Source organism: Triturus cristatus, chromosome 12, assembly GCF_964204655.1.
Source record: "Triturus cristatus chromosome 12, aTriCri1.1, whole genome shotgun sequence".
Classification (NCBI taxonomy): domain Eukaryota; kingdom Metazoa; phylum Chordata; class Amphibia; order Caudata; family Salamandridae; genus Triturus; species Triturus cristatus.
In genome coordinates, this window is record NC_140595.1 from 539,732,999 (window position 1) to 539,751,824 (window position 18,826).

Consider the following 18,826-nt stretch of genomic DNA (forward strand, 5'->3'; position numbering starts at 1 on the left):
CTTGAGCAGCGGGAGGACTTGCTGTAAAGTGAGCATGTGAAAATGCTCGGAGAGAATGTAGCGGTTCAGGGGTCTCAGGTCTAATATAGGTCTGAGTGACCAGTCCTTTTTTGGTATTAAAAAGTACAGGGAGTACACCCCCGTACCTTGCTGGTGGACGGGTACGACCTCTATTGCGCCTTTTAGTAGCATACTTAGAACCTCCTGCTGTAAGAGCGTTAAGTGCTCTGAGGACATAGGACGGTGTTTTGGAGGTATTGTGGGTGGAGTTGAGGTTAATTCTAGGCAGTAACCGTATTTGACAATATCTTTGACCCACCTGTCCGTGGTGATGGAGTTCCACGTGGACAGGAACTTTTGTAGCCTTCCCCCGACAGGTGTTATGTGGTCGGGAGGAAGGGAGAGGGCGTCACTGTTTGTTCTTGGGGGAGGACCTGGTGTTGCCGTACCCGCGTCCTCTGCCCTTTGTGCTGGAGCCACGATATCCACCCCGGGTGTTTTTATCGTAGGTGCTTTGTGTGTTGCCCTTGTTGTAGGTTTGCTGTGACCCCTGTCCTCTACCTTTGACAGGGTAGACTGGTCATTTCTTTTTCATATGTTGGAAAGGTTTGGCTTTAGGGAACCCTTTATTATTATGATTAAAGCTAATTACGCACAACATCTATCAAGCGTGCAGATTAATGGGGTAAGATCTGTGCCATTCGCCTTGGGTGGGGGAACAAGACAGGGCTGCCCACTGTCCCCCCTGCTGTTTGTCCAGAGTATAGAACCCCTGGCAGCACGGATCTGGGCAACTCCAGAGATCCATGGGATCAGCTTTGTGGGCGAGGAGCACAATATGTCATTATTTGCAGAAGACATCACAATGACACTTGCCAATCCTCGCTCCTCCCTACCGGCTCTCCAGGAGGAGCTGAAGAAGTTTGAGGATGTCGCGGGCTTCTGAGTTAATTTGGTCTATTCATCCGTTCTCATGGGCTAAATATAAACTCATGCATTTGAGGATTCAGATCACTCCACATTTGGAGGGGTTATTTAGGGCTTTACTACCCCACCCTACTGCTTCAGATCCAACAAGATCTCAAGCGCTGTAAACCTCTATATATATCATGGTTGGGGTGAACATATGAGATCAAAATGATGGGTATTCCCAAACTTCTCTATCTTTTTCAGGCACTTCCGATTGACCTAGAGAGAGATTTCCTCCCTGGACTACGTTCACTCATCACGCAGGCAGTTTGACCTTTGGGGTCGGAGCCGATTGTGTCGGTGCCGGGAGCCGAGTAGGTTTGGTGGCACCGAAGGTCTTTTTCCGTGTGTCGGCGCCGACGTCGGCTGCTGCAAGTTCGGCACCGAAGTCTCGTTTGGTGCGGTCGGTGCCGACGGGTTTTGCTGGCGTCGAAGGTGTGGTGGGCCTCGATCCGACCAGCTTCACTTTCGGTTTCGGTTTCTGGTGAACCAATACAGCTTTCGGTTCCGGTTTCGAAGAAGGGAAACCAGCCGTTTTGGGTAGTAATGGCTGCCGCTGAATGTCCGAGGCCGGGCCAGAGGGCGGGGCCGAAGAACTGCGGGATAGGTCTTGGGTAAGGCCCGAAGGCGATCCCTCGACCGGAGCCATAGACTGGCGCACTGGGATATCCTCAGTCTGTACGGGTAGGCATTGCTAGTCACCGGAGCTACTCTCTTCGGCCCCTAAGGCCTCATTGTAGTCTCCTACCTCGGTGTCGGCTTCATCTCTGGAAAAGAGTCGTTCTTCGACGTCTTCCGATCTGGAGTCGTGTTTGGAAGCGGGGCTGGAGGGTAGGTTCTCCACGTGTTCGACATCTTTGTCTTCGGCGCTGAAGATGTTGGCCGGGGCCGGTGCCGCTTGCTGCGCTTCGAGTCTCGCTGCTCGTCGATTCCGGAGAGTCTTCTTGGATCGGAATCGGGCTTAGGCCATACATGTAGATTCGTCGTGATCCGGTGAAAGGCATTTGTTGCACACCGGATGGACGTCGATATGGGGATATTTTGCATTGCATACAGGACACCGCTTGAATGGTGTCCTCGATTCCATCGTCGATGGTCGTGTAAAATGCGAAAAAGTTGGTTCTGGAAGTTAGCAAACTAACAAGATACTATCGATACCGATCGGGAACAGTACCGACGCGAACTAAAGTCCTTTTGGCCTGGAAAAAGTTTTTCCTAACTTGAGTCAAGATAAGCACATCCGAACCCAATGGCGGAAAAAAACAATCTGAGGATGGAGAGGATGCCCATGCGCACTGTAGTCCAGGGGAGGAGTCACCTATCCCAGGATACTTCGAAGACTCTTCCAGGACAACAACGTGCAAACATCCGGACCCAACACTAGGCGGCGATCTATGCACAGATATGAATTCAGCAGCCCACATGCCTCGAACACAGCCTATTACGTGGCCTTTGTGATAAAGAGGACTGTCTTTGATAATATCCCCGCAATGATATATGAGATACTGAACATGCCTCAAGTACTATTGAATGGCCTAATGGGACTATGAAGGGAATTATGCTTACGTTCGATGTGGCCCACAAGACAAAGTAAAAGTTGCAAGATCTTAATCTCCCACCATTTCCTCCTTGTACATCAATCAAGTAGTTGAAATTAGGTTTGGAGACAGTAAACTAGCAATCCTGTTACATTTTCAGAATTTTGCAAGCAGAGCCGTTTGGTTATTAACACTAACAAATTGTTTGGTGTTTAGACCCCAGAGGAAGGCATGGGTAGTAGCAAAACTGGATGAAGTGGTTTTAGAAAATGTATCTACTATTTGAAATTAAAATTAAGTAGTGATGCGAAATGGATGAAGCGGATAAATAAAAGTAATGTAGTCTTGGCATATGAAATTTGTACCAATGTGCCTTCCGTTCCGCACATGAGGCATGGTCTGCAGCCCTACGTTAGGCTTCAGCTTTATTAAAATTACAGCTCAAACCACGTGAGGAACTTTTCTTGAAGCACCTCTTTAGGCTGCCCATATGAACTTTGAGCATTCCATTATATATTGTTCTTGGGTGGTCGCAAGATATCACTACCCTTGCACATTTGAGACCGGTGCTGTACTGGGTTACAATTTGGAGGACTCCAGAATTACACAATCGTAGGATGCCCTGAAGGACATGTTACATTAACAAGGCTCCAGCAGGATCACAGAGCTTTACTTGCCTATTAAATGTGTACCTCAGTTTGAACCCCGCCTGGAGGATATTGAAAATAAAACAGTGAAAACTCTGAATATTTAACATTATGTGGCATATTCCCCTTAGCCACATTTACTAGGTTTTGGGGACAGTCATATTCGAGATCCGATAAATGGTTCACTGTGCTGAATAAATCAAAATTTTCATTCTTCTACCCCATGTTTGCCACATCAAAAGAAACATTGTAGACATACATGTTAAGTTTTCTGGGTTTTTTTTTACTGCCACTTTAAGGATTTGTTGTACCGCGAAGTCTGTTTTTAAGTTAAAATAACCTTCGATTTGCAAATGCAGTTTTAATCTTTTTTTTTTTTTTTTACTATTTATTGTATTCAATATGTAGGTATGCTTTATTTATATTGAAAAATACGAAATAAACATGAATTACTTACTCATTCCATCCCGGACTAGAAATATAGGGGATAAAAAGAATCGCATCTCCCAGGACTTATACTCCTAAGGGGTGAAATCATGACTCGCTTAAGTCGAACCTTCCTCCACTCTTACCGACTCCCGTTTGTCAATATTAGGCGCCCCGCCACTGAAAAGTTAATCTTGCTATTCAACATCCATGAATAAATATATTAAATATGTATGGCATCGGTTTCTAAACTACATCACGTATAACAACCTACATTAGTTAACAGCTTGTTACAGTGTACAGAATAACTACGCCTAATGTTTATTTTTGTGCAACATACTGCAAAGACAAAACAATAAAACACACTGAAAAAAGACATGGACTATGAGAAATGTATCTTATGTAGTCGCTCTTACAATTCAGCCAACTTTATGAGATAAATTAAAGGGGTGATTCAGCAGGGCTAAGGGTTTTAGGAGGTGCTGAAGCAAATGAGATGGAAGAGATCGTTATCTCAGCATCACAGTAAGCTTCCCACCCACAGATATGCTTCAAATGCCATTTTTAGGTCTCGCCTACACAGCGCGCATGCGTTGCATAGGAGACCTTTAGTAGTCGTTCTGCCATTTTCGAAGCACATACTCGTGCTTGTGGCAGCATACACCTTGCGAGAGCGCGCAGGCGCGCCCCACAAGCAAGAGTATGTGCTTCGAAAAAGAGCAGACTGCTCTTCCAAGCGCACACGCGCTTCTCTACTCTCCCGCACGTCCCAGCCACTCACTCGCTCCGCCCTCTCTGTCTCCATTTTGCTCACACTTCTTTTGTTCTTGTTGCAGGGCTCCTCACTTTTCGGTGCACTGTGGCTTCCACCGTTACACTTGATTTCACATTGATTGTTTACAGAGCTTACTGGCTTCCAAATGTTGCACTAAAACCCTTAACATGTGGACAGGACCGACTAATCATCTCGCATGAAGAGGTGTATTGCTGGTGTTTTGATTACTTACTGCGACAAATCGCCTTAGTTTCGTCTTTCTGACTGGAGGTTCCTGCTAGACTTCGCCATCTTGTATGCCATTACTCATTTTAAGAAAATATTTCTTTAATGCACCTTTTTCATATTTCAATAGTTGAGAATCGAGGTTTCTTTCCGCCAACAGCTGACAGATTGCAGGATACGTTCCAGAATACACATACTTAACGGATACCATTGCCTTCCCATTGTGTTCAGATATGGGCAGTAAGAAAAAGGACTTTACACTAGTGTAGAAATAATAAGACTATTACAATTTAAATTTTCTTACGCAATTCACATTTTTAAGTTGATAAAACTTAGTAATTGCACTTGTGTGAGGCAATGCTTTAAGTGAAACCCTCCTGGATGTTCATTAATTAAAACAGCGCAATCTCGGAGCTTCCGTCTTTGGTAGCTTCACATCAACAAATTAGACCAAGGCATTTGGGGAAAATGATTTACATAAGGAAAGTCCAGCAACAGAGCTACATATTTTTGTAAAACTTTTTTTTATTAAAAATGTTCACAACCATAAACTACGTCAGGGACCTATACGTAATATGATACAATTAAGCTATAGCAGTCAAGATCGGAATGCGGTTTCACATCGTCGGTCATGCAGATACAATTTGGAACATAAGTGAAGTAAACAAGTTAATACCCAAATTGGGGTTCGCCGCCCCGGTTAAACATTAGACATCTCCCCCTAAAACAGTGTTGCCTAGCTTCGAAAGAGCAACCTCGCTGACCATGGACTTATCAGACAGGGTAACAGAATTAGACTTTACAACATGACCGCATGTTGCTGTCCCGGCAAAAATTGCAAAAGTCATAAGACAACCCTCACCCCCACCTGACTCCAGCCAGTACGAAAACCTAATATATTAGAGAAAGTTGAACAGACCTGCCTCCTTCGTTCCGAATGCTACCGATGTTTGCTAGAAATTGTGCATAGCTTTTAAATAAGTATACATAATGCATTTTTTTCCGTTTTAAGCCACACAGCCTTCTTGTTCCTGTCTCATATGTAGACAGTGCTGACACTTTAGTCTGGAGGGCTTTTCTGTACTGGCAAACACGTGAGCAACAAAGCATGGATTTTTGACGTTTTCCCCAACAGCCAGAGCTGCCAACTTTGGAGCTGGGGAACCGGATTAGAGTCTCGGCGTCAGCTCAACATCCTGTAATTCTGGGCACCTCACTTAATCTCCCTGTGCCTACCGAAACAAGCATTGGCATAGCCAATAGGTCTTGCCTTTGGGACCTTATAAGTGTTTAGCCATGCAATAGTTGATGTTGTTGCACCAAGGATATTGTGCTGCATAACTAAATACTTATAAGGTCCCAAAAGTGAGACCTATTGACTATGCCAATGCTTGTTTTACTTTGTATTATTGAGTTCGTTGTGAGTGGGCATGGCTTAAAAATAAAGATCATGGGTTTTGAGGTCTTGGATGAGAAAGGAGCCTCAAAACCACAAGGGTGTTTAGCTTTTGCTGGAAAAGGGAACAGGGTTGATAGTACAATTTGCCATCATTATATTACACACCAGAAAAAAACAACTTGAGGATAAAAATATTGAGCTATTTAAATGATATGAACATAGGGTTACGTTAAAACTTTCAAAGATAACATTATATAGCGGTCATGTATGCCACAGCATAACAGGAGTGAACAACCTATCTAATATGACAGCTACATATAATCTCTCTATAAGGACTATGACAAGCTTCACTTAAATCTTTAACGTATACTTTAATATGGCATGTTACATCAAACTGAAGTCTACGCGAGAACAGATATTTTTCAGCAAATTTCTTTTAACAATAAATGATTGCCTGTGCAAAAACATACCTTCACGACAGGGTGTCCACCAGTGGATGCTTTTACTGCCCCTCGACTGCCCTCCGTTTCGTAGTGCGCTCTATGATGCGTTTTGGGTTGTACTTCCACCTTCAACTCACATTGTCCATAATGACTTGGCAAAGGCCAGTCGAGTGGAGGCAGTGAAGATGTGCTGAAAAAAAGGTCGCAGAACGTTTCACTTGGTAAGATTTATATAATTTTACAGAAAGGCACGTGTATACGATTTAATACGCCAGTAATAAAGGAGAGTTACTTAATGTTCACCGTGGAATGCATCTGGGTGATATGTCAAAGTACTTCTAGTGTGTCAACAGACAGCCTTTAGCATGGTGTTTGAGTAGGGAGACGAGACAGAACAGTGCAATACCTGGCAGTCAGATTTCAACACAAGTGTAAAGGAATTGATCAAAAGCAAAATGTAGAGTGCCACAGAAAGAGTATTCCACAAGTAATTTAGCTGCCCCTCTCCTCCCAACTAAGAAATGACACTGAATGTGAATCTGTGCATGAAACTGCATTTCATATTGAACACCTATCCGAGAAGCAGCATTTTTGTAATCACTCCTGTCAAATGAACATCAATTATTAAAACCCTATTGGCTTTCACTTTCCGCGCGGCTCACGTCAGAACCACGAGAAATGCTGTTTAGGTCACCTAGAGTAGCATTTACTTGTACCAAAAGTGTAAGCTTTGGTAAGCGTGCTGCTTCTATGACTGAATTAACAAAACCTAGCCGGTGGTGTCTTTTCCTCACTTGTTACTCTCGTATTGATAAGCAAGGAAAAATACTGGGGATGGCATCTCTCAGTCCAACCAAATGTTAAAGTGGTTCAGGTAAATATTTAGAGTGCAGTCGAAAACAAACAGCAATAATAGACTTTGGTAATAATTTGGTGTGCTGGGCAAGTTTTTCGCAAAAAAGAGAGCCCAAAAACATAATGATAATGGAATCTGTCTCTTTGGTTTACTCTCTTGCCACCAGAGGAAGTATCCAGAAGTAGGATTCAAACACTTTTTTTTTTTGGCAGGATAGGCATGCTACTTGAGCAATCGATCTGTCATCTGTGAAGAGTATTGAATTCATCATAGCTGCCAAAGTTTCAGATGCTAATGTGGTACATTTTCATAATTTCACTGTAATTAAGAGTGACATTCAACGACAATGAGTGACACTTTAGCACAAGCAAAAATCAAGCAATGAAGACTAGGGAAACAAATATAAAAAATCACAGCTATTTGAGCAAAAAGAAACTCTAGGAGCAGCTTAGAACTGCTGCAAAGCACCAGAAGAACAGGTTACTTACCTTTGGTAATGCTTTTTCTGGTGGATACAGTATTTGCCTGTGGATTCCTCTCCTTTTGAATTACCCCATGCGCAGCATTCCACAGAATCCTTTCTCCATACCTCTCCCACGTCGATGAGGACGTCACAATGGAACGGCTCTGCACGCAACTCCGCGTGACATCATCGGAGCCATAAGAAGGCCTCGTCAGTGTGCTGACGACAGTTCCACCCATTTATTCGGTGACTTCGAAGCGAACGGTGAACCGACAACATTTCCACAAGTATACACAATATACAGAAAGAAACCTGGAAATTCTTAAATATATACATTTCCCAGGGACAAACCCACATTATTTCAAATAACAATAAAATACATGATTTACTGCCAATTATTTTCTCGGTATAAACAGACAGGCAACGGGGAGGTGGGTGGGTCAGTGAGGAATCTACAGGCAGATACTGTATCTACCAGAAAAAGCATTTCCAAAGGTAAGTAACTTGTTCTTCTGATGGATACATCTGCCCCCCAAGCAGTCCCGCTCTCGTTGGATGGTGTCTGCCTACCTATACCAAAACATCTTGCAACACAGAATGTGCAAAGTGGCCGTCCCTCCTCACCTCCGAGTCTAAGCAATAATGTTTTGCAAAAGTGTGGAGAGAGGCCCAAGTTGGCGCCTTGCAGATGTCTACAACACGGACACCTCTATCTAAAGCCGAAAACTTAGCTCTGGTAGAAGGAGCTCAAATACCTTCAGGAGGCTCCTTCTTGGCCAATGCATAGCAGATCTTGATGCAGAGGATGATCCACCTGGACAGTGTTCTCTTGTGGGCAGCCTTGCCCTTCATCTTGCCCACATATCCAATGAAGAGCTGGTTGTCCAACCTCAAGTCCTTAGTCCTGTCCAAGTAGAAGCTGCCTGCTCTCTTAGGGTCCAGGTGGTGAAGTCTCTCCTCCTCCTTAGAAGGGTACGGGGAGAATAGAAAGTGGGTAAAGTGATAGATTGTCCTAGGTGGAACAGAGTGCCCACCTCAGGCAGGAAAGCAGCTCTGGTCCTCAGAACCATCTTATCCGCATTAATTAAGGTAAAAGGGGGCTTATAGCTAAGGGTCTGCAGCTCACTAACCCTCCTGGCAGAAGTATTAGCAATCAGAAAAACTGTCTGAAATGCTAGAAATCTCAATGGACAGCTATGTAGGGGTTCAAAGGGAGACCCCATCAAGAAAGCAAGGGCTACATTCTAATCCCACTGAGGCAGGACAAATGGAGTTGGAGGAAACCTATTAGTGAGACCCTTAATGAATCTCATGACTATGGGAGACTTCAACAAAGAGGGTTGATTTGGTAAGCAGAGAAAAGCAGACATGGCAGAAAAGTAGCTTTTGACGGTTGCTAATGCACAACCCTGTTATGCTAGGGAAACTGAGAATATCAGACAAATGGGCTCGTAAGGGATCAATGGATCTCTCTCCACACCATTTCACAAACCTGGTCCAGCGGGAGAGAAAAGAGCACAGGTTGCCCTGTTCAATCTCAAGGCATGAAGGTGCAGGCTCTGGAGGTGGGGGTATAAAACCTGCCCCAGCGACTGCGAGAGGAGGTCTGTCCTGAGAGGGAGACGGTGCAGAGGGTGCAATGAGAGGTAAAGGAGGTCTGTGTACCACACCCTTCTTGGCCAGTCCAGGGCAATCAATATGACTTGGGACCGGTCTTGACAAATCTTCTTCAGAACATGAGGGATCAAGGGAATGGGAGGAAACCCGTAAAGAAGCTGTGAGCCCCAATTTAACTGAAATGCCTTCCCCAACGCCCCCCACATCAGATACTGGAGATCACAGAACGACGGGTAGTGCTCATACCCTTGAGTGACAAACAGGTCCAACCGAGGGAACCCCCACATACTGACAATGTGAAGGGCTACGTTCGGAAGGAGACGACACTCGTGAGCGGCTGAGTACTGCCGACAGAGACTGTCCGCATGCACATTCAGCACTCCGGCCAGATGATTCACAATCAAGCAAATCTGATGGTCCTGAGCCCAGGAACAGAGTCGTAGATCCTCTCTGCTGAGCGGATACAAGCCTACTCCTCCGTGTTTGTTGATCTCCATATCGCAGAAGGGTTGTCCGTCAGGACCTGAACCGACTGACCACGAAGGGAGGGATGAAAGGCCTTGAGAGCCAAACATATCACCCGCAATTCTAGAAGACTGATGTGAAGCAATCTTTCCTCTGGAGATCAAAGGCCTTTGACCTCCAGATCCCCCAGATGAGCTCCCCACCCTAGAGTAGAGGCATCCGTTATCACGGTGGCCACCGAAGGAGGCAGAAACAGCTTACCTTGAGATAGGTTGTTCGAAACACTACATCATATAAGATCTGCCGAAGTGTCTCTGGAGATTCTGACCACCTCCCTGAGATCTCTGCTGTGTTGAAACCACTGCCTGCAGGGGCACTACTGGAGTGCCCTCATGAGCCAGCGTGCATGTTTGACCAACAGTATGCAGGAAGCGAGCAGGTGAAAGGCCTTCAGGACTGGAACTGCTGCTCCATCTTAAAAAATGGGAATCGAAGCCTAGATGTCTAGGATTCTATGAGGGGGCAGGAAGGCAAACAAAGTAGTGTCCAGTACTGCCCCTATGAACAGGTTGCGCTGAGAGGGCACTATGTATTTCCAAATACGGAGGTCCCGATAAGGAGTTTATTTTATGCATGAAACAAAGTGCCTTAAAATTGATACACCTGTCAAATGTGAGTGTGTGTTTGTGTATGTATATGTATATGTATGTATGTATATATATCTCTGAGGCAATGACGAGCTGAGATGGCATGCCTGCCCAATGAGACCAATAAAAGGAGACTGAAAATTAAAAATGGTGGTTTGGAGTCGCTTGTTATATGGACCAAAGGAAGCCTGTGATCGAGGATGTAAATCATCTGAAAGGCGTTAGGCATACATGCCATTCTCAGTGATTTCAGCTCGCCATTGTCCCAGATTTAGCTGTGACTGCAGGCTTTGTTTTTTGTACAAACTGTGGACACATTTGAAACGACGGTCCATGCCGTAAAGCCAACACCGCTGCTTGAATGAGTGGGTCCGTGGGCTCTTTCATTTAAAAACAACCACAATAGAATGGCGAGGGGGCTTGTGCATGAAGATAAAAGATATTGTGACGAGACTCTAGCCCACTTGGGCAATGGATTTTTTAAAATAAATTTGGGACTGCAACACCCACATGGGGTAGAGAGATACATCCAAACCACATGTTCCAGAAGGCTTTATGAACCTCACAAGACCACTAAAAGGAGACAGAAAATTAAAAATGGTTGTTTGGAGTCGCTTGTTGCACGCCCCAGAAAATAAATATTTATACGTACATATACATATTATATATCCTACTGACAGATGCCTGTAGTTATAGCTAGGACCTATATTCCATAGGAAGAGCGTTTTTTAATTTGCCAATCACTTTGGCGCTGTTTGACAATTCTTCATGAAATTTTCAAAACTGATCAGATGCTCACTTCAGCTGCTATCTTGAAAGTTTTGGTGTGACCCGTCAAGCAGAGGCCCAGAACCAGGGGGTGCTTAAAAGCATGTTTCCCCCATGTTAATTCTCATTAGACCTTTAAATACGGCTACAGCCCAAACTGCAGAACAGAATTACACCAAATTTGGCAGGAAGATAAATGTTGGTCCAAGGAAGTGCCCATTTGTGATATGGTGTAAATCCGTTCAGTAGTTGTGGAGAAATGTAAAGAAAATTTCAGTTGTATATATAAGAATATAAGGATGCAGGGGATCCACGACCCCTCCCGATCTCGTGCTGAGATCTGATTGGCTGTCAACACTACAAACCAGGAAACCTTAGTTCCCGCTCTGGTGCGAAACTGGACAAAGGACTTGGGAGTTTCCTCCCCTCTGTCCAGCCCCTCCTCTGGGAAGGACCCCCGAGTCGTAGCAACCCTTTCTCAAGGGTACTTAAGTGCTCCCCTGTGGGTGGGTCCTCAGATTCGTCGTGGGACAAGCCTCAACCCTGAAACTACGTCACTCTTCATTCATCTGGACACTTGTTCTGCGTTGGACTTCGACTGGAATCAAGACTGCACCTAGGAAGACTCCTGCTGCTCCTAGTCTTGCTGTATTTCAAGTCTGTTGTGTCGTCTGTGTATGTGCTTCAACCAGGTTCTCCAAAAGAACTGTGGGCATCAAGGACATCTGAGGAAATATCCCTTGGAGTGAAGGAGTCACTCCCCTGCATCAACAGGCAGCACAATGAAGCTGACCGGTCTGCTGCGCCCGACGTCCCACAGACGTCCCGACGCTCAGCAACACAAGTGGTGGTTCTGTGGTTCCCAAGACGCCTGACCTGCCTTCCCTGCAATTTTGAGGACAGTATTCCTCATCGGGGGCTGCTGGGACCGAACCCCTGTGGACTGCATCGACTTGCCATTGCCAAGGCATTTTGGCTCTGCACTCCAGAGATCTTTGGGCTAGAAGAAGCACAAGCCTCACGTACCTCACTTCCTGAAGAGCTGAGTCCTCTCTGCAACTCCTGCATCGTGGGCCTCTGACTTCGGAGAGCTGCTTGAGGTCCTCTTGTGACTCCTGCCTGTGGTTCCTCTAGAGCGTCTTACTTTGATGTGGTGGGCTCCCCCGTTTGCTCAGGGCCTGCTCTGACTCTCCTGCACTTGGTGAGTCCATTGGACGTTGCTGATGTCCACGTCTGCTCCTTTTTCTTTCTCCATGCTAGTTGCGGCTACCAAGGCTTGTTGGTGCTCCCGCCGGACACCGAACACTTAGAAACCAACATCCGACAGCTTGTGCACGACTCCTGGTCTTCCTCAGAATTGTCTGGTCCTCACAGCTGCAGCGACAAGGTCACCGTTGTTTCTTCAGAACCTCTCGACATCAGAGGGCATTGTGCTTTCATGCCTCCTGGTCACCTTAGCATGGTATAGACTCTGTCCCCTCTACTTGCAGGTTCTCCACTTCCAGAACCCACCCTTGGATTCCATCTGACTCCTTCAAAGTCTTTTCAAGAGGCATCTTCTTTGAAATTTCCCATTGTTGTCTATGGCAAGTTCAGACGTCACTTCACCACTATGCACCCAGCTTCCTTGGTGCTGGTAACTTGGTTCCTAGGGCATGCACTGGCTCTCCATCCTTCTGTCTTTCAAAGGATTTCTTCGGGGTCCTCCAGAAAGGGTCCTTCTTTAAAACTGCAACCACAACTTCTCCTTTGACTTCCACTGGGCACACAGCTGTTTTTCCATCCTGCACACAGCCTCCATGGGGTTCCTGTGCACTTACCTTGGGTGGTTCCTTGTGTCCCCCACCTCCTCTGAGTCCAAGTCCTGTCCTCCTTTGCAGTTCGCATTCCACTTTGTTAATATATGGTTTGGTCTCCTCTTGGTGACCAGTATATATTTGTGCTACTTACCTGATTATTTTAAAGTATTCTTGTGTATGGTGTTGATATCTCCGGGTAGGAGATATACCAATGTGTTAATGATTGTGTTGTGTAATAAATTGACTTATTTTTATATAAACACTGAGTGTTTTTTTTTCATTTACCTTACACTATTGATTGAAGTTGGTAAAACAAGCTGCTTTACACTCCCTCAAGAAAAGCCTGAAGGCTGCACTCCACACCTACCACTTTGAGAGCTTTCTATGGTTATCAAAGACCAATACAATCACCATAAGGGTTGTCTGGATTAGTGCATCACTTAAATAAGTGTGTACTATATACTAAGACAGCCTCCTACACCATCTAATCAAATGTAATGCAATTTCTTAAATCATTCTTAAACTAGTGTTAATTAAATGCAAATTCCACTGTTGAATAGGATAACATTTGACAGAAATTGCTAAACATTTTGTATGATGGGAAAAAGGTAAACCAAAAAGGAATTCATTTTATCACCAAAATCACTGGAACCTCATCACTGGCTATCAATGACCATCAAAACAATCTTGGTCATAAGTAATCAATGGAGTCACCCCTTCCTGCGAGTCAAGTTTCATTATTCAAATTGTTAATCAGGCTCAAACACTTGATCACTCTCAGTAGAAAGCAGGATCCCTAAAGCTCTTGCGATGACATGGCCGGCTCCACAGTTGAAAACAAGTTAGAAATGCTATTTTTCTCTCCAAGTACAGTCAAACTGGTAAGCTGGATCAAATGTCTGTTGAAGAAGACAAGGCAATAGATGACAAAGGCGATACGAGGGGCTAACATGTAGCAGACAGCAAGGGGAAAAAATGCTACTGCACAAGAGCAAATTATTAAAGATATGTTCCAAACTCACATACCCAGTTTATTTAACACTCCATGCACAAGCACACCATGCAATGAGAAGCTACTCAACTTCTTTGACGGAAAAAAATACTCTTCTATCTGAGATAACCTTCTAAACTCACCCATCAAGACCATCATCTATAGCAGGGCAAAGCATAACCGCCAACCAACCAAGTGAACTGTGTCCTGCTGCATGTCCTGCTCAGCGTTCTCTCTCTGGATATCACAGAATCCAGAACAGCTCTTCTTGGAACTCTTTGGTCCCTAAGCACAAAAACAGACCAAAACACACCCAGCAACAAAAGAACCGATGACTTACTGGCATATTTTGAACTTCCCATATCATGGAAAGGGGGAATTGTGTTAACTTCAGAACAGATACAGCACATGATCTGAGGCAGATCTAAAGACTCAAACCAATTAAAAGTCCTGACATTACTCGACTTAGTAGATACAACGCACTGCAACATAATGTCGACTACTTGGAGAAGTGGGTGAGGTGACAGGACCAGCACTGAAAATTGGGCTTGTTATTTAGTATTTATATGCAGGGGTGTAGAATTTAATGAATATCTACTTTTCCAAGCGGTAAGTTGTTTCAGAAATCTACTTGTCCTATAAAAGAACTCCCCTGGTCCCTTTGGTGCCATGTAGAGCAGGGACAAATTATAGCAGCGATCTCATTATATAACAGCTCCTATAATAGCCTTGCTGATTAAGCCAGAGTTTAAACTACAGCAGGGCTTGAATGCTAACAACTTCCTTATTTTGCCACCTTTTTGCAGATCCACATAGTGGGACTGTAGGCAGCGGCCAGCAATAGTTCCAGGGTTGGAATGCCCTTTCGAGCCCTTGCAAACCTACTACTTTGCATGTATTAAGGGATTTCACCAGCTCTTTTCTAATCTTTTTCTATAATGAGAAAGGTTGGAAATGTACTCCTGGAGACGACGGAAGTAAAGCTTCTTCCACTTTTGGTAAAAACGTGGTTGTAGGTAAAGTGAGCTTGTAAACGCTCAACAGATTTTCGAATGAGCAAATCTACACATGTATTTTTGCTCATGCTAAAATACAGTTCACAAATATTGTCTAGGAGTACGATTTCCTAGTCTACTTCTGTAAATTCTTGGGAATTCATTAGATACACAAATTTGCACTAATGCAAAGACATACCATGTGTGCACTTTTGTGACTTTCTTTAAGATTTAGGCGCCAAATTAGGTATGGTATTAATCAAGACATTTTGTTTTTATTAAAATTCTATCCCTCTCTATCCATCAGCTGGCTTCGCTGTGAGTGATAGCATTCTGCTCTTTCACAAGGAGCATATCGGCCACAAAGTAGTTTTGTTCAGTGCCAGGAGTTATTGTGGCAATGTGTACTTTGAGAACAAAAAATTATTTTTGATTTTTGCCAATGTTTGTTACAATGGTGAGGGCCTGGGAGCTCCCGCAATGAAGTTTTACAAAGGCTATGTCAAAACAGGACACGCTTTGAAGAAACCAAATGACCGACCACCTATGTCAGACCTATTGGCTTTGCCAATGCTCCAATTTTTTTTTATATTTTCCATAATAGTGTTGAAAGTGGTTATAATGATTTTACATCATGAATATTTTTTGGAAATATTAGCAAGCATCAACACATTTTACAAAATGAGGTTTCAAAGAAAATATACCTAAAAGTACACAGTAATTCCTAATTACATTTTTTTAAACTTTTTATTTTGAAAGCAAAGACCATCAATCTTGCTTTCAAGCTTCTGCAAATATTTGCATCTAATCAGAGAGCACTCTATGAGCATTATACTGGGGGACAGTACATGCGTACACACAAGGTAAAAACGAAAAGAAAATCTATCTTTCAATATCTGAACACAGCAGATTCTGAGTGAAGATCTTTATTTAAAAAAAAAAAAAAGAAAATACACAAGCCACCAGGTGTCAAAAAGGATCTCTCCTACAAATACACCACTGGGGGAAATCACAGATTATATATTTACAGCACCATTCTACAGCCGTTTAAAATACAATAGGAGGGAGGCGTGGCCAAGATGGCAGACAGTTAGGACGCAAGATTGTGTCCCTCCGGCACCGCCACTCTTTTGCCTTGTTTTAGCGCTCATCCCCAGCTCTACACGATGCTGTAAAAGGCACGGAGGTCATCCGTGAGTGACGTGAATACCGGCGTTGCTGCTGACTGCCGCTGGTGTCGGACTTGAGGGTCGAGGCGGACTCACGGCGTGCAGCTCAGGAGGGGCCGCAGCCAGACGGAGTGCCCGGGCAGTGAAGAAGCTCAGAGCTGCCGAGCTGCGGACGCAGTATGCAGGAGAGCATCGCGTGGTCCCCGGGTCCCGTGGAGGGGTGCTGACGCTGGAGCTGAACTGCGGCAATGGTAGGCTATGCAGTGGAGGCCAGACGGCTGAGTGGCGTGGGAGCCGCCATCTTGCGGGAAGCACCATTTTGGGCAGAATCAGCAATGCTGTAATGGCTGGCGGTGGCTGAGGCCACACGCATGACTTCTGGACTGACACGGGAGTAGAGGTGAGCCCCACCACACGCACAAGAGGAGCGGTAGGCGGGCCAACCGTTGTGCTGAGACCCGGGGCTACCTGAGATGCTGGAGGGCTCTGAGGGGCTGCCCCACCCGCCGTGCATCACAACAGTGGCAGCCTTATACCTGCACTACATGGGCGAGGGCCCTTCGTTGGGACCAGCGGAACCCCAGAAGCAGGGTGGAAAGCATCGAGAGCTGGGAGGCGTAGCACATTGTACATCCTGCACATTGAGGCCCAGTGCTGCACCGGAGGGGCCCTGAGACGCAGAGGAAGGCCGAAACGACGGTACAGGATCTGCGCAATTGAACTGAAAGCAGCTTGCTGCCCAGAAACCGATGAGGCACAGCGGCGCGTGGCGGGGGGGCCAGGCGGTCTCCCTTGGGCCTGACAGAACTAGATAGATAGGAGCCGGCGATCGGCTGTGAAGCGCTTGAGTGGTGTGAACGCGGATCCTGGCCTGTTCATTGCAGTGCCCCCAGGGCAGGTTTCTCCTGGTGGAGGCCCCGTAACCCAAGAAGGAGAGTGCTATGCGCCCAACGGGACTGGTGCACGTGCCTGGCCTCACTATAGACTTGAACCTTGGGCACAGGCCCAGCTTGAGGAGTCGGTTGTTTTGAGAGCTTCTCTGGTAGCACTTACGGAGGCAGCGGTTCCGGCGGTCCTCTCCACGTGCAAGTGACAGGTCTGGATGGAACGAGCTTGAGCCCGATGGGAGTGGGCCGAGCTGGGCCTGAACTTTCTTAGTAAGTTAGTGGCTCAGCCCTCCCTGGGGCTGGGCTGGGAGGTGCAAGAGGCTAACCAGGCGGCATAGGAGATCGAATGGTCAGTGTGTGCGACATGGCAGAGGCACGCAACAAGAAAGAGGTCACTGAAAGAGATGCTCCTGAATGCCCCTAGGCCCTCCACGAGGGCTACTAAGACCTTCATACGTTTGCTTTTCTCGGCAATCAAGGATGATATCCAAGACCTCAAGGGCCAGCTCTCGGCTGATCTCAGAGAGGTGAGGAGTGATATTGAGGAGGTGGGAGAGCGGGTGGCTACTCTTGAAGAGCGGGAACTCAGCCGGGGCGAGGAACTCCATCAGATGCAACAAGACCTGCTCCGCCTCCAGGAGAAACATCTAGATCTACAGGCACATGCCGAAGATCTTGAGAACCGCTCTCGGAAGAACAATGTTCGGATTCGTGGTGTTCCCTGGCGAGAGGAGGGGGATGATCTTTGATCTTATGTCCGGGCATTTTTCTTGCAGATTTTGGGTGTCGAAGGACACACAAATGGACCGTGTCCACAGATTGGGCCTCCCCCCGACAAAGCGCCGCCTCCGGACATCCTTGTATGTGTCCATGACTTCCAACTGAAAGAAAAGATCCTTCGCAAGGCTCGAGAGGCTCACCAATCCACTACCGGGGTCAGACACCAGCTATCTTCCAGGATCTGGCAGCATCTACATTAATCAAAGGGCGAGAATTCAGGGCGGTCACCTTTAATCTCCGAGAGCAAGGCATTCAATACTCTTGGGGCCATCCCTTCCGTATCATTTTCAAACTGCAGGGGAAACTGCGTCAAATCCGTTCTCTCACTGAGGCACTGGAAGTGCTTGGCCTTGATACCACGAAGACATCGGAGCAGACAGAGGTCCAGGGAGTAAGCTTCTCACCGATCCACACGATGACAGCTGGTTGGCAAACCGCCCGCCAAACTGAAGCCCGACCCGGCCACGATAGCCAAGGAGCGAGAGGCGGTGCTCTCCTCCCTCTCGCAGTCCTCGGAGCGCCCGGCCCATGATCTGCGCAACTGAACTACGCTGGATGGGATGAAGCAGCTGGCTGCCGGGGGGACACGGATGGACACCTCCGATGCTCGTTTGCAGGCTTCACGCTTGCGGATTGGGTGGGAGTGCCCGCTCCACTCTACCTGTTGAGGAGAGAGCCATGACCTTCCTGGTTATCCATCCCCTGACGGACTTTCGTCTTCCCGTGCTTGCAGTAATGGTTATTCAATACGTTTTCCTTTTGAAGTTACTTCAGGTTATGGGTGTTTCTTTTTGGGGTTTCCGCACCAGTCAGTCCTCCTTTCATGTTTCCCCGCTTAGGCCTGAGGGCCTTCAGGGCAAGGCCGGCCCAGATAGCGGAGTGCCGGAAGAGCAGAGCGTTGCACATAGTCACACTCCGGATGGGGAAAGCTCTTAAGATAGTGAGCCTCAATGTGCGGGGTTGCAAC

General features: G+C 46.1%; 1 protein-coding gene across 3 annotated transcripts in view; it reads right to left on the reverse strand.

Moving 5' to 3' along the window:
• The window catches only part of NFATC3 (nuclear factor of activated T cells 3), an 870,211-nt gene that overhangs the window by 481,219 nt on the left and 370,166 nt on the right, over nt 1–18,826 (reverse strand). For all 3 annotated transcript variants that reach the window (XM_085638479.1, XM_085638478.1, XM_085638480.1), the window contains exon 3: nt 6,450–6,612. In XM_085638479.1, the coding sequence (XP_085494605.1) occupies nt 6,450–6,612 (163 nt within the window). The remainder of the gene's footprint in view (nt 1–6,449; nt 6,613–18,826) is intronic.